General features: G+C 48.2%; 1 protein-coding gene across 2 annotated transcripts in view; it reads right to left on the reverse strand.

The window, feature by feature from the left end:
* The window catches only part of LOC129831335 (ephrin type-A receptor 7-like), a 167,685-nt gene that overhangs the window by 110,719 nt on the left and 39,937 nt on the right, over nucleotides 1–17,029 (reverse strand). For both annotated transcript variants that reach the window (XM_055894657.1, XM_055894658.1), the window contains exon 3: nucleotides 14,367–15,039. In XM_055894657.1, the coding sequence (XP_055750632.1) occupies nucleotides 14,367–15,039 (673 nt within the window). The remainder of the gene's footprint in view (nucleotides 1–14,366; nucleotides 15,040–17,029) is intronic.

The following is a 17,029-nucleotide window of genomic DNA, read 5'->3' on the forward strand; positions in this document are numbered from 1 at the left end:
ATATTGTGTTCTATAGTTCTAACATATTGTGTGCTATAGTTCTAACATATTGTGTTCTATAGCGCTAACATATTGTGTTCTATAGCGCTAACATATTGTGTTCTATAGCTCTAACATATTGTGTGCTATAGTTCTAACATATTGTGTTCTATAGCGCTAACATATTGTGTTCTATAGCGCTAACATATTGTGTTCTATAGTTCTAACATATTGTGTTCTATACTTCTAACATATTGTGTTCTATACTTCTAACATATTGTGTTCTATAGTTCTAACATATTGTTCTATAGTTCTAACATATTGTTCTATAGTTCTAACATAGTGTTTTATAGTTCTAACATATTGTGTTCTATAGCTCTAACATATTGTGTTCTAACATATTGTGTTCTATAGCTCTAACATAGTGTTCTATAGTTCTAACATAGTGTTCTATAGTTCTAACATAGTGTTCTATCGTTCTAACATAGTGTTCTATCGTTCTAACATATTGTGTTCTATCGTTCTAACATATTGTGTTCTATCGTTCTAACATATTGTGTTCTATCGTTCTAACATATTGTATGCTATAGTTCTAACATATTGTGTTCTATAGCTCTAACATATTGTGTTCTATAGGTCTAACATATTGTGTTCTATAGCTCTAACATATTGTGTGCTATAGTTCTAACATATTGTGTTCTATAGCTCTAACATATTGTGTTCTATAGTTCTAACATATTGTGTTCTATAGCTATAACATATTGTGTTCTATAGCTATAACATATTGTGTTCTATAGCTATAACATATTGTGTTCTATAGTTATAACATATTGTGTTCTATAGCTATAACATATTGTGTTCTATAGCTATAACATATTGTGCATTAGCTATAACATATTGTGCATTAGCTATAACATATTGTGTTCTATAGCGCTAACATATTGTGTTCTATAGCTATAACATATTGTGTTCTATAGCTATAACATATTGTGTTCTATAGCTATAACATATTGTGCATTAGCTATTACATATTGTGTTCTATAGCGCTAACATATTGTGTTCTATAGCGCTAACATATTGTGTGCTATAGCGCTAACATATTGTGTGCTATAGCGCTAACATATTGTGTGCTATAGCGCTAACATATTGTGTGCTATAGCGCTAACATATTTTGTTCTATAGCGCTAACATATTGTGTTCTATAGCGCTAACATATTGTGTTCTATAGCGCTAACATATTGTGTGTTATAGCGCTAACATATTGTGTGCTATAGCGCTAACATATTGTGTGCTATAGCGCTAACATATTGTGTGCTATAGCGCTAACATATTGTGTGCTATAGCGCTAACATATTGTGTGCTATAGCGCTAACATATTGTGTTCTATAGTTCTAACATATTGTGTTCTATAGCGCTAACATATTGTGTGCTATAGCGCTAACATATTGTGTGCTATAGCGCTAACATATTGTGTGCTATAGCGCTAACATATTGTGTGCTATAGCGCTAACATATTGTGTGCTATAGCGCTAACATATTGTGTGCTATAGCGCTAACATATTGTGTGCTATAGCGCTAACATATTGTGTGCTATAGCGCTAACATATTGTGTGCTATAGCGCTAACATATTGTGTGCTATAGCGCTAACATATTGTGTTCTATAGTTCTAACATATTGTGTTCTATAGCGCTAACATATTGTGTGCTATAGCGCTAACATATTGTGTGCTATAGCGCTAACATATTGTGTGCTATAGCGCTAACATATTGTGTGCTATAGCGCTAACATATTGTGTGCTATAGCGCTAACATATTGTGTGCTATAGCGCTAACATATTGTCTTCTATCAATGTGACTGGATGACAACATAATGATATTTGTTTCCAACATTAGGGCTGTTTTTCTAAAGTTAAATCTGCTTCGTGTTGTGTTTCCTTGCCACGATAATAACGAGTATTGCAATACTGGTATCGTCCCAGCCCTAATGCACACAGTCAAACACCTTACGTCACATTGCCATCAAAAGAACTGAATTATTCAGAAACACACAACCGTCCATACTCTGGACCCATACGAAGGAGGCAGTAACCATGGTCTGTAACGATCCAACAGCTGGCTCATATGTCATCACAGGTGGCGTGTGGATAGGGAACTGTGTCTACCCACCCTAACTAAACCCTCCAGATGACATCCCCCCGCCTCCCCCCAGGGACAGATAGTCTGTCCTCACAAACCATCACCCAGAGCTGAACTCCCCAATACAACCCACCGTCCCTAATGTCCCCGCAAATCCACCCTGGGGCTTTTTAAAAGTTTGTTTTGTACCTCAAAGGGACTCCAGCTTCTGCATCTAGAGCTGGGATAGGCTGCCCAGTCACCACAGAGATGGCTCTTCCTGGGTCACTTTTATCCCCCAGGGTGGGTGTGTGTGTGTGTTGGGGGGGGGCATTCAACACCTTTATCCCCCAGGGTGGGTGTGTGTGTGTGTGTTGGGGGGGGGGGGGGGGCATTCAACACTTTTATCACCAGTTACAGCTCAGCGGTTTACCAGCCCGGCCGCACGGTCGGTCTGTATGTCTGTCTGCCTGCTGCCTCGTAAAACCACCAGGGATTTATAGACATACTGTATAATGATGAAACTGGACGGAGAAAGAGAGGGAGAGAGAGAGAGAGGGGGACTGGTGTTTTAGAGCTGGATGGGCAGTGGGGTGTCTGTCTGTCTGTCTGTCTGTCTGTCTGTCTGTCTGTCTGTCTGTCTGTCTGTCTGTCTGTCTGTCAGAGGGGGGTGGGCTATTGGAACAGTAAATCAAGCGAACGCGTGGCCTGTCACGGCACTCTGTGTGTTGGACCTCTAAACGTCTACGGTCATGTCTGGCGTCAGTGTAAGTGCGAGTGGATTTACAGTGGGAAACACAGAATCAATGGTCAAGTGTGGGTGCGTAAATGAATGTGTTTGCCAGGCACAAGCTACCCTGGTTGCATGTCCGGGAGTCCTTGTGTTTTTCAAACTGAAATGACAAACCGAGTTCATCACTCTGTGTGCGTCCCTCGCACAGCATGAGGGACAGTGTGTGTGTCCCTGGCACAGCATGAGGGACAGTGTGTGTGTGTGTGTGTCTGGCACAGCATGAGGGACAGTGTGTGTGTCCCTGGCACAGCATGAGGGACAGTGTGTGTTTGTGTGTGTGTGTGTGTGTGTGTGTGTGTGTGTGTGTGTGTCTGGCACAGCATGAGCGACAGTGTGCGTCCGACTCTCCCCACTGAGTATGACCTTCCTTCCGAGCAGGGGGTCCTTTCTCTATCTCTTTATCCCTCTCTCTCCTTCATGTCAGTTTCTCTGAGGGACACTGGGGGACCTTGATATTGGGAAGAGTGTTGAGTTCATGAAACCACCATCCATCCATCACCCAGCCATGCGCTAGTTCAAACCCTGACACACTACATACAGAGACGGCCGCAAGAAGGAACTGGGGTGTGAATGTGTGTGTGTGTGTGTGTTTGCAATTCATCCGTGCGTGTGTGTGTTTAATTTGTCTGTGTACAGTCGTGGCCAAAGGTTTTGAGAATGACAAATATTAATTTCCACAAAGTTTGCCGCTTCAGTGTCTTTAGATATTTTTGTCAGATGTTACTATGGAATACTGAAGTCTAATTACAAGCATTTCATAAGCATCAAAGGCTTTTATTGACAATTACATGAAGTTGATGCAGAGTCAATATTTGCAGTGTTGACCCTTCTTTTTCAAGATCTCTGCAATGCGCCCTGGCATGCTGTCAATTAACTTCTAGGCCACATCCTGACTGATGGCAGCCCATTCTTGCATAATCAATGCTTGGAGTTTGTCAGAATTTCTGGGTTTTTGTTTGTCCACCGATTAAGGTCTGGGGAGTTTCCTGGCCATGGACCCAAAATATCAATGTTTTGTTCCTCGAGCCACTTAGTTATCACTTTTGCCTTATGGCAAGGTGCTCCATCATGCTGGAAAAGGCATTGTTCATCACCAAACTGTTCCTGGATGGATGGGAGAAGTTGCTCTTGGAGGATGTGTTGGTACCATTCTTTATTCATGGCTGTGTTCTTAGGCAAAATTGTGAGTGAGCCCACTCCCTTGGCTGAGAAGCAACCCCACACATGAATGGTCTCAGGATGCTTTACTGTTGGCATGACACAAGACTGATGGTAGCGCTCACCTTGTCTTCTCCGGACAAGCTTTTTTCGGGATGCCCCAAACAATCGGAAAGCGGATTCATCAGAGAAAATGAATTTACCCCAGTCCTCAGCAGTCCAATCCCTGTACCTTTTGCAGAATATCAGTGTGTCCCTGATGTTTTTCCTGGAGAGAAGTGGCTTCTTTGCTGCCCTTCTTGACACCAGGCCATCCTCCAAAAGTCTTTGCCTCACTGTGCGTGCAGATGCACTCACACCTGCCTGCTGCCATTCCTGAGGAAGCTCTGTACTGGTGGTGCCCTGATCCCGCAGCTGAATCAACTTTAGGAGACGGTCCTGGCGCTTGCTGGACTTTCTTAGGCGCCCTGAAGCCTTCTTCAAAACAATTGAACCGCTCTACTTGAAGTTCTTGATGATCCGATAAATGGTTGATTTAGGTGCAATCTTACTGGCAGCAATATCCTTGCCTGTGAATCCCTTTTTTATGCAAAGCAATGATGATGGCACGTGGTTCCTTGCAGGTAACCATGGTTGACAGAGGAAGAACAATGATTCCAAGCACCACCCTCCATTTGAAGCTTCCAGTCTGTTATTCAAACTCAATAAGCATGGCAGAGTTCATTTGCATGGCAAAGAGGGACTTTGCAATTAATTGCAATTCATCTGATGACTCTTCATAACATTCTGGAGTATATGCAAATTGCCATCATACAAAATGAGGCGGCAGACTTTGTGAAAATTAATATTTGTGTCATTCTCAAAACTTTTGGCCACGACTGTACTGTATGTGTGTTTCATCCCTGTGTGTGTATAAACATAGAAACAGTTCACTGCTCAGAGCTACCCATCCCAGCTCAACCGAGGCACACACGAGGCCCAATATGATGGATGATACCGAGTGGAAATAACTCATTCAACAGTACATTTACATTGTAACGGATGACAGGTATTCGGTGTCAGCCTCCACAACAGTGAGCAGAGATAAACAAAGACAGACAGGGTGTCAGACATTAGCGTGTGAGAGTGTGTGGGGCTGATACCAGCGCTCTGCTGAGCATGTAGACATGCGGGTGTGTTTGTCGTGTGTGTATGTGGTGTGTGTTTGCCTGGGTGTGTGTGGGTGCGTATGTTGTGTGTGTATGTGTCTCAGTGATAACTGCATTATAATACAAGTCATCTGCATCAGAGAGTCTCTCCAGGAATTTAAAATTAGATTTTGGAGTTGGTGGGTTGCAGAGTCATCACACACACACACACACACACACACACACACACACACACACACACACACACACACACACACACACACACACACACACACACACACACACACACACACACACACACACACACACACAAATTACCCCGTTCCCTCTCGAGGCTAGCTGAATCAGACTATGTGAGACTAGGCGGCCAGGGGCTCTGAGGGGACAGTGATAGTGTACACTCTGTAGGGAGGGAGGAGACATTTAACCCCCCCCCCCCCCCCCCCCCCCTGGCGGTGTATGCCCCTCTAGCCCCTTGAGGGAGGTGACCTTCTGAGACTGGCTGCTGACTGGAGTCGACACTAGACACAGGGGGCACCAGGGGGGAGGAGAGGGGGGAGGAGAGGGAGGGAAGAGGGGAGGAGAATATATAAGTAGAGGAAAGAAAGAGGCGCACGTGGCATGAAAGAGGAAGCAGGATAAAAAGAGAACAAGAGGAGAGAGGAGGAAGACGTGAGTAGAGGGGGCTTCTCTAGTCCGTCACATTGGTAGTATAATACCTACGGTGTTCAGCTTCTCCCTCCCTCCCTCCCTCCCTCCCTCCCCATTTCTCAGTGTGACAGCCGACCCACATTAACCCGAGGGCTCGGTAGGAGCTCCTTATACCACGCCGCACTGGAAATGTCACTGATAACATTCCCCTCAGGGTGTCAATCGTGACACACACACACCGCTGCATACTGTGTGTGTGTGTGTCAGGCTATAGATGACAGAGACAGAAACAGATGGTGTGAGTTAAGGACAGCATGGTAGTCAGTCTGTAGTAAGCCAGAGTCTGTGCATGCATATGTGCCATTGTGTTTGTGTGTACGCATGTGTGTAATGTGTACGTGTGCGAGTCGTCCATCTCTGTGTGTGTGTGTTTGTGTGTGTGTACATGTGTGTGTGTGTGTGTGTACGTGTGTGTACATGTGTGTACGTGTGTGTGTGTGTCATAATAGAGACGCAGGTGTCTGTGGAAATGTCATCCATTTTCTTTGGGTGGGGTTGACAAATGACGACAAAACGAGGCGTCAGAGCGGTGCCAAGGCAAGCTGGCCAAGCAGCCTTCCTACACAGTGAGGGGGGCTGGGAGAGAAAACCCCCTGCAGCCTAGCAGAGTTGACAACACAGAGACCCAGACGCAGCCTGGCGACACACACACACACACACACACACACACACACACACACACACACACACACACACACACACACACACACACACACACAGACACACACACACACACAGATACATCACACACACACACAGATACATCACACACACACACACACACACACACACACACACACACACACACACACACACACACACACACACACACACACACACACACAAACTCCCAAAACAACACAGGCACGCACACTCCCACACACATTGCATGCACGTGTTGGTGCGTACTAACAGTCTATTTCAATACTTCTGGTCCCTACTGTTGGTTACTTAGTAGCAGGGGAGTGCCAGGTTAGCACAATGGGATTGATTTAACACGGACAGGACACAGCTCGTTATGAGTTATACGCAATCTGATTCTAGACCAGTGTTAACCGACTGATGTTGTTGAGTCAGGACACGGGTAAGGTGACTCTGGGTCAGTCAGGAGGCATCCTCGGCTCACGTCTCGCTGCGGTGCGTGGAAGGGTTGTGTGTGACGCACGCGTTGGACCGACGTCTCTCAGAACAGCTCAAAGAGGTATGACGCAGAGAACACGCAATGCTGGCACACACACGTACACGCGCAAAATCAGTCCGGACAATGATCTAGTGATTTAACGTATCAAACGCCTGGGTCATCTCTTTCCGTTGAAATCGTTTCAGGTCCAAACAAAACTCTGGACATAAACTTTAAAACCGCAATGTACGTTCTTCATACAATACACTGTAGCCATTTATCTGATCATTAGCGAAGTGGAACCTGTTAATATGTCATAAATCATGATATAACTGTTCAATTTATGAAACTAGTCTACCTTGAGCGTACAAAACATTAGGAACGTGCTTCTACACCTGCATTGCTTGCTGTTTGGGGTTTTAGGCTGGGTTTCTGTACAGCACTTTGTGACATCAGCTGATGTACGAAGGGCTATATAAATACATTTGATTGATTGATGGGAACACCTGCTCTTTCCATGACAGACTGACCAGGTAAAACTATGATTTCTTATTGATGTCACTTGTTAAACCCACTTCAACTAGTGTAGATGAAGGGGAGGAGACAGGTTAAAGAAGGTTTTTTAAGCCTCGGGACATTTGAGACATGGATTGTGTATGTGTGCCATTCAGAGGGAGAACGGGCAAGACAAAAGATGTATGTGGCCTTTGAACGGGGTATGGTAGTCGGCGCCAGGCGCAACGGTTTGTGTCAAGAACTGCAACGCTGCTGGGTTTTTCCACGCTCCACATTTTTCCCCGCGAGTATCAAGAATGGTCCACCACCCAAAGGACGTCCAGCCAACGTGACACGACCGTGGGAAGCGCTGGAGTCAACTACCCCTTTCTGCAGTGGTAACACCTGTTGGGCGGAAGAACAAAAAAGGCATTTCCCGCTCTTCCATCGTTACCTTCCATCTCTCCCCCCTCCCTCCTCTATATTATCTACTTCCCTGGTTCCTAGCCCCTTTGTTTCCCTCCCTCCATCTTCTTCATATCCCCTTCCGTGTTCCTTTCTTCGCTCCCTTCCTCTCCCTCTTCTTCCTCCCGGGTGAAGGAGGGCTGAAGGTGAAACCTCGGGTCGGGTCTGTTCCAACTCTATTTTATTCTGTGCCACCTGCCAAGCCATTTCAAGGCCCTCGTCCGTGCCCGTGTTACCGGCGGGCCGTCTTCATGGCCCGGCTAATTAAATACATCCGATGCTGGACTAAAAAGCGCAGGGTTTGTCTTCCTCCCGGCAGCGTGTGAATTAATGAAACGGAGCGCAGAGACAGTGAACATTAGTGGGAGGGAGGGAGGCTCCACCCGCTTTCTGACTTCCAACAGATGGGAAAGGGTGGCATCGTGCCAGTGGAGGCCCAGAGAGAGAGAGAGAAAAGTGCGAGGGGCTTAGGGGGGAAAAAGCGAGAGAAAGACGGAGAAAGAGGTGGAGGGAGAGCAGAGAAAGTGCCCAAGAGAGCGAGAGAGGTACAGAGAGGACACGTAGGAGGGAGAGCGACAGAGGGGCGGCGCTAACAAACATACGGCCACTCACCGGCGCTAGCCCACAATGGTGTCTCTTGGCCTCCCAAAATCTACGCCCGTTAACCTGACTCACCCGGCCTCACCCTGCAACACGGACCCAGCAGAGGAACGAGGGAGCGGGAAGGAGGAACGAGGGAGAGAGGAGGAGGAACGAGGGAGAGCGGAAGAGGAACGAGGATGGGGATAAGAGTGAAGAGAGAGTGGGACCAGCGGAGTGGAAAGATGGGATGTGAGAGAGGGACTGCGAGAAACGAGACAGGGAAGAGGAGAGAGAGAAACCCAAGGGGGAAGATGAAGGAGGTGGGGAGGAAGTCGGCAGTACACTAGATATGAAGTGGGAACTCTTAGGGAGTACTCTGGGGAGTGAGAAAGTGTGTAAGTAAACAGGCCTCAAGCTGTAGAACAGAGTACGGGGGCAAAGAGATTGCGACAAGAGGACCCGCTTCAGGCGCCGTCTCTGTAATTATATCCAAGTCAGTTACAGCACCTAGCCTCGATTAAAACAGGAAAACCACAAGAGCACACACACACCAGCTCACACACAGGCATGCTAGCGCACACACACTTGCGTGCCGAGGTAGACTGTAGGGGGCGAGGGAGGGTCTACCGTAGGCTGGAAGCTTAGACAGACGGCTTCCCTGGAGACCAGCTCTACATCACCCAACACAGACGAAGGAAACAAGGTGTGTGTGTGAGTGTGTATGTAGTTACGTGTGTCATGTCCTCATAAGTCCTTCCCTCTCACACACACGAAACTCCCTAAACCCCCTCTTTCTTTCTGTACCCCATGCGCACGCCCCCCCACTCTAGCCAGTGTATCAGCACTCTGCTAGACTCCACAGAACAAGGTCTCTCTCTTCAAACCCGTTCAGTACCTGTTCAGCGCTGTACTGAGTGGCTCAAACACACCAGGACACGCAATTACTCACACATGTCAACAAGAGACACAGGACACATGAGCAAGTACTCAGAACACACTGACAAAACTGTTTTGATTTGAAACACAGTAGTAAAGTAAAAAAAGTATTGTACAGAAGCCCACTCTCTCATATAGAATGTCAATATCTAGAACCCCCCCCCCCCCCCCCCCCCCCAACACACAAAATAAACCGGAGAAGAGGCTGCTGTGTGTCTGTGTATGCCAGTGCGTGTTGATTCCCAGCCTAATTCATCAGTTTAGTGGAGCATTACGGCTGATCGATAGTGCTGCTGCTGGGGGGGGCCCGTGGGAGTGGTGGGGGAGTGCTGTCTCTGCATATTCACGCCATTAACACTGAATAGAGCAGTACTCCACCGGGGCTGCCGCTGATGGGGACTGACAAGGCCAATCGCCCGCTACAGTCCCAACGAGGATACAGCTCTCGCTCTACCACTATGCTGTTCTCTCTCTCTCTGTCTGTCTGAACTGCTAGCCTCTCTCTGTCTCTGTCTGTCTGAACTGCTAGCCTCTCTCTCTGTCTGTCTATCTGAACTGCTAGCCTCTCTCTGTCTCTGTCTGTCTGAACTGCTAGCCTCTCTCTCTGTCTGTCTGTCTGAACTGCTAGCCTCTCTCTCTGTCTGTCTGAACTGCTAGCCTCTCTCTCTGTCTGTCTGAACTGCTAGCCTCTCTCTCTGTCTGAACTGCTAGCCTCTAACTCTGTCTGAACTGCTTGCCTCTGTCTCTGTCTGTCTGAACTGCTAGGCTCTCTCTCTGTCTGTCTGAACTGCTAGCCTCTGTCTCTGTCTGTCTGAACTGCTAGCCTCTGTCTCTGTCTGTCTGAACTGCTAGCCTCTGTCTCTGTCTGTCTGAACTGCTAGCCTCTGTCTCTGTCTGTCTGAACTGCTAGCCTCTGTCTCTGTCTGTCTGAACTGCTAGCCTCTCTCTCTGTCTGTCTGAACTGCTAGCCTCTGTCTCTGTCTGTCTGAACTGCTAGCCTCTGTCTCTGTCTGTCTGAACTGCTAGCCTCTGTCTCTGTCTGTCTGAACTGCTAGCCTCTGTCTCTGTCTGTCTGAACTGCTAGCCTCTGTCTCTGTCTGTCTGAACTGCTAGGCTCTCTCTCTGTCTGTCTGAACTGCTAGCCTCTGTCTCTGTCTGTCTGAACTGCTAGCCTCTCTCTCTGTCTGTCTGTCTGAACTGCTAGCCTCTCTCTCTCTCTGTCTGTCTGTCTGAACTGCTAGCCTCTCTCTCTCTCTGTCTGTCTGTCTGAACTGCTAGCCTCTCTCTCTCTCTGTCTGAACTGCTAGCCTCTCTCTCTCTCTGTCTGAACTGCTAGCCTCTCTCTCTCTCTGTCTGAACTGCTAGCCTCTCTCTCTGTCTGTCTGAACTGCTAGCCTCTCTCTCTCTCTCTCTGCCTCTGTCTGTCTGAACTGCGAGCCTCTCTCTCTCTCTCTCTCTCTCTCTCTCTGCCTCTGTCTGAACTGCGAGCCTCTCTCCTCCCCTACTACTCATTCTATCCCTCCCAGTCATGTTCTCTTGCTCTACCTGCTCTCTGTGACTCCCTCTCCCATTCCCTTAACACACAACTCCCTGTAAAACACCCACACCCACAAATAATACACCATTCTTGGAACAGGCATTAAGTCCACACAGTCACAAGCACTCATATATTCTACCAGGAAAATCCAAGCCAGTCAGCCTTGAGGGACTCTTCTCAGTAAACCAGTAACACTTTGTTCTCCGTATTTTTTCTCTCCCCCCTCTTTCACGCTCTCTCCCCCCTCAGTCTCTGTCTCTCTCAGTCTCTGTCTCTCTCAGTCTCTGTCTCTCTCAGTCTCTGAGTCTCGCTGAGTCTCTGAGTCTCTGAGTCTCGCTGAGTCTCTGAGTCTCGCTGAGTCTCTGAGTCTCGCTGAGTCTCTGAGTCTCTGAGTCTCTGAGTCTCTGAGTCTCTGAGTCTCTGAGTCTCTGAGTCTCTGAGTCTCTGAGTCTCTCTCTCTCTCAGTCAATTTCAATTAAATTCAATTTGCTTTATTGGCATGACGTAACAGTGTACATATTGCCAAAGCTTTTTTTACAATATAAAAATGAGATTCAAAATGGTCAAAGGGACAACAGAAACAACAATAACCAATGGTCAAAATAACCAACACATTCAACAATAACAATAAACATACAGTAGAGTACATATGCAGGTTGATTGGTCTGTCAGACACTGTCCCTCAACTTGTGGCAGGCAGCAATGTAGTGCGCTGCCAACCCACAGCTCTCTGCGTCCTCCCCCAACAGGACGGGTAGCCTATCCTCATCAGAGAGGTCTTTGAAACCTTGAATAAGAGTTTCAAATTTGGGGAAATGACACTCTCTAATTGTTTTATATTTTTGACATTTTGTCAGGAAATGCAGCTCCGTCTCAGGTTCTGCTGTTGTGCAGTGGTTGCACAGCCTTTCCTCTACAGGGAGCCAGGTTTTCCTGTGTCTACCCTTCTCAATGGCAAGGCTGTGCTCACTGAGCCTGTACTTTGTCAAGGTTTTTCTAAGGTTTTGATCAGTAACCATGGTCAAATAGTTAGCCACGGTGTACTGTCAATTTAGGGCCAGATAGCACTGCATTTTGCTTTGTGCTTGTGCTTGTGTTTCCCAATAAGCAATGTAGTTTTGTTTTGACTGTGTTGTAATTTGGTTTATTCTGATTGATTGGATGTTCTGGTCCTGAGGCTTCAGTGTGTTAGTAGAACAAGTTTGTGAACTCAGCCCCAGGACCAGCTGGATGAGGGGACTCTTTTCTTTGCTCAGCTCTTGGTATTGCAGGGCTTGGTAGTGATATGAGAGGGGGTCACTGTATTTTAGATGTTTCCAAAACTTAATTGCTCTTTTTTGAGTTTTTATTATTAGTGGATATTGGCCTAATTCTGCCCTGCATGCATTGTTTGTAGTTTTCCTCTGGATATGTAGGAGAATCTTACAGAACTTTGCATGCATGGTTTAAATGGGGTGTTTGTCCCATTTGATGAAATCTTGTTTTGCAAGTGGACCACACACCTCGCTGCCATAAAGTGCAATTTGTTCTCTCTCTGTCAGTGTCTCTCTGTGTGTCTCTCTGTGTGTGTCTCTCTCTGTGTGTCTCTCTCTGTGTGTCTCTCTCTGTGTGTCTCTCTCTGTGTGTCTCTCTCTGTGGGTCTCTCTGTGTGGGTCTCTCTGTGTGGGTCTCTCTGTCTCTCTCTGTGGGTCTCTCTGTCTCTCTCTGTGGGTCTCTCTGTCTCTCTCTGTGGGTCTCTCTGTCTCTCTCTGTGGGTCTCTCTGTCTCTCTCTGTGGGTCTCTCTGTCTCTCTCTGTGGGTCTCTCTGTCTCTCTCTGTGGGTCTCTCTGTCTCTCTCTGTGGGTCTCTCTGTCTCTCTCTGTGGGTCTCTCTGTCTCTCTCTGTGGGTCTCTCTGTCTCTCTCTGTGGGTCTCTCTGTCTCTCTCTGTGGGTCTCTCTGTCTCTCTCTGTGGGTCTCTCTGTCTCTCTCTGTGGGTCTCTCTGTCTCTCTCTGTGGGTCTCTGTCTCTCTCTGTGGGTCTCTGTCTCTCTCTGTGGGTCTCTGTCTCTCTCTGTGGGTCTCTGTCTCTCTCTGTGGGTCTCTGTCTCTCTCTGTGGGTCTCTGTCTCTCTCTGTGGGTCTCTGTCTCTCTCTGTGGGTCTCTGTCTCTCTCTGTGGGTCTCTGTCTCTCTCTGTGGGTCTCTGTCTCTCTATGTGGGTCTCTGTCTCTCTCTGTGGGTCTCTGTCTCTCTCTGTGTCTCTCTCTGTCTCTCTCTGTGGGTCTCTGTCTCTCTCTGTGGGTCTCTGTCTCTCTCTGTGGGTCTCTGTCTCTCTCTGTGGGTCTCTGTCTCTCTCTGTGGGTCTCTGTCTCTCTCTGTGGGTCTCTGTCTCTCTCTGTGGGTCTCTCTGTCTCTCTCTCTCTCTGTCTCTCTCTCGCTGTCTCTCTCTCTCTCTGTCTCTCTCTCTCTCTGTCTCTCTCTCTCTCTCTGTCTCTCTGTCTCTCTCTCTGTCTCTCTCTCTCTGTCTCTCTCTCTCTGTCTCTCTCTCTGTCTCTCTCTCTCTGTCTCTCTCTCTCTGTCTCTCTCTCTCTGTCTCTCTCTCTCTGTCTCTCTCTCTCTCTCTGTCTCTCTCTCTCTGTCTCTCTCTCTCTGTCTCTCTCTCTCTGTCTCTCTCTCTCTGTCTCTCTCTCTCTGTCTCTCTCTCTCTCTGTATCTCTCTGTCTCTCTCTGTTGGCTATTTGCACAAAGACACAAGATGGGATGTGAAAGTTGACGGCAGACACCAGTCGCTCTCTCTGCTATGGCCGTCTGAGCCACTGGGTGTGAGGATGAACCAGCATGTCTACTCCTGCGTCAGAGCGCTAACATCACCCACTACCTTTACACTGGCCCGAGGGCGTGTGTGTGTGTGTGTGTGTGTGTGTGTGTGTGTGTGTGTGTGTGTGTGTGTGTGTTAGTTGGCCGTGAACTGCCCATGTGCCACATTCTCAAAGCAATTCGCTACAGTCATTGATATTACAAATGCCGTCTTGTTGAATACAATGAATACCTGAGGACATGTGCCTGACTCATCCTACTCATAACACCGTTTCACCCATTTCCCTTCACAATGTAAGACTGTTGTCTGCCCTCAAACATGACTACATGTTGTTGATGGAATATCTCAAACAGCCAGACAGAACTGCTTGAGGTCAAAAACGGAACATTTCTAGTGATGACTTACTTCCATATCTTATTTAACTAGGCAACAACATTGTCCCCTGCCATTCATTTGTTTCCAGCCTCTCCTTCCTCCTCTCGTTCCCTCACTCACTTGACATACATCCTTCCATCCCTCTCTTATGTCTTACCTTCACAGCTGCTGTGGCCCTCCTCGTAACCCGCTGAACAGCTGCACTTCCCGATGGGCACCAGCCACTCCCCCTCGGCGCTGCAGTGCATCCTGGGAGGGCTGTCCGTGTCCACCTCGGAATTGTTGACGCAGGCGCCCCTGACTTCCACCAGGGTGGCGAACGCCGCCTCGGCAACCGTATCGGAGAACACAGCCAGGTTCTGCACCGTGGCCAGGCAGCGCTTGTAGTACACCCGCACCGCCACCAAGGCCACGCACGCCCCCACGTCCTGGAACGCCAAGTGGAACCCTTTCCGGTTCAGGTGTCCGATCTCCCGCACCTCCGTGTTGAGCTTCATCTTCCTCTCGCCCAGGTCGCCCTGCGTGAAGCTCTCGTCGGCGGCGATGGTGTCGATCTTGGTGTAGCGCTCCTCGCGGGTCACCCGGCCCAGGTCTTTGTCCGACTCCACGTAGAGCAGGTTGAAGGTCTCCTTGCAGGTGCCCGCCACGCCCGGGATGCTGTTGCAGTCGCGCAGCGTGAACTGCAGCTCCACGAAGATGCGCTGGCCGCCACGCCGCGCCACCCAGCCCGTCTGCAGCCAGTTGTTCTGCAGCGCCGGCTCCATCACGTTACACACCTGGTAGGTCCTGATGGGCTTGTACTTCTCATCCACGCCACTGATCTCCTCCCACTGGGGAGATGGGGAGGAAAGGAGGTATGAGAGAGGGAGAGAGAGACAAAGGGGGGGGGGGGGGGGGGGGGGGCAGAAAGAGAACGCGAGAGTAATGGATAGTGGGTGTGACAGAGAGGTATGGGAAGAAGGGAAGAGGGACAGACAAACCCGGGAGCTGGTGAGGGTCATCTGAAAGACATTATAACCCAGACATGTAAATATCATGTGTGGGTTTTTGTCTGGTACCAGGGTTCGGTCCTAGTGAGGAGTAAACAAGCCTCACAGTGTGTGTGTGCGTGTTAATGTTTCTCCGCAGACACAAACCCACACATGATATGATATTGAGAAGGAGTAAATGAGCCACTAGAGTGTGTGTGTGTGTGTATGTGTGTGTCTCAATCTCCACACAGAGAGACTAATTACAGTGGCGGGGGCCTCCACAGAGACTATAGAGCTGGAAAGCAGCTCACAGCCGCCCACTGACACTACGGGGAGGGAAAATGCAAATGGCTGCCACGTCCAGAATTAACTGGGTAAATAAAGAACAGATTGGAGGGGAGACGTGCCCACATGGCCGTCGTCATTTTGGACTGCAGGTGAAATTGACTCACCGTCCGTGCTGAACGAGCGGCGGAGAAGCTCTGCTAAGTACTCTAACGGGACTGCATTGGCTAGCCAAACAAATTAACATGTTGAAATCTATTACCGTGATTCTGTATTGTGTATCATTTAATTGACATGACAATAGCCAGGAGGTTAGATCACACAGTCAGACAAAATCCTGTCTATGGCCATTCATCCTAACTAGGGGCGAGGGTCTATACTCATGACGCCTCGAGGGTAGGAACGCTGATCCGAGATCAGTCTGGACGTTTAAATCATAACGGAGAAGAGGGGAGACGCCTGGTGAACGTGGTGCTGGAGCGCTAGGCTCCTCCCACCACGCACGCCTCCCGCCATCCCAGGCACGACTCAGCGTTTCATCGCACAGGAACACGTCGCAGCCCGTCGGGAAAATATGAGCGATGATGAAATACTTAGGTATTAGGTCAGGATTGATACGGTCAGGATTGATACGCCGATCGACCTTTTACACTGAAGAACCAGTTGAAGAAGCAGTTTACTGGTTATAATTGCCCATCTGGTCACAGTATGGTCCCGGGTGCTGCTAAGTCCACGTGGTGACACAGCCACAACATGACTCGGACACGCTTTCATTCTAAAAAAGGGTAGCTGGCTTCAGTGGTGCCGTATAGATCCACGGGACACATTTAGCTTTCTAGCTGTGACTCGTGGTCAACTTGTGGATCCTCTGTAGCTCAGTCGGTAGAGCACGGGAGCTTGCAAACGCTAGGATAGCGGGGTTTGATTCCCGCGACCACCCATATGTAAAATGCATGCACGCATGACTGTGGATCTTCGAAATGGCATAGGTTATATGATCAAATCAAATCATACTGTGGTTATAGCAGCGACATGGGGCTGGGTAGTTTATCTTAGCCTACGTCTTGTGGTTCTGGTGACAGACGGGTATGAATGACTTTCAAACGTACGCGTCATCCGAAGCAGTCTGGCTGTGGCATATGAACTGGACCAAGTTCATTCATCTCCGCTTCATAACTTAGCATGTGGCCTCTTACAAGCCCCCATCGATTCATTAAGAGCATCATAAATCCTCCATAGTCTTGTATTTCAGTGATAAAACTTATGAGTGGAAGATAAATGAGTAGCCGGTGACTTCAAAAGCCACTTCGTCTTCAGCGGTTCTAAAAAACCTCCCGCCACTGGCTATTATCCATCATTCATAAGTTAGCGTGGGGTTTTTACAAGCCAAAATCGATAGCGGAAGGGACAATTTATGTGGCTGTGTGTGTCGGGACGGTGGGCGCAGGGACGTCCTGTCCAGGATTAGGCCATTGATTCACGTGTAGTGATGAGCTCTGCTCTGTTTTGTTCAGGGAGGGACAGAGAGAGGCAGAATGAATGGATGGGGAGGGAGGGGGAGCAC

This window comes from Salvelinus fontinalis, chromosome 32, assembly GCF_029448725.1.
Source record: "Salvelinus fontinalis isolate EN_2023a chromosome 32, ASM2944872v1, whole genome shotgun sequence".
Classification (NCBI taxonomy): domain Eukaryota; kingdom Metazoa; phylum Chordata; class Actinopteri; order Salmoniformes; family Salmonidae; genus Salvelinus; species Salvelinus fontinalis.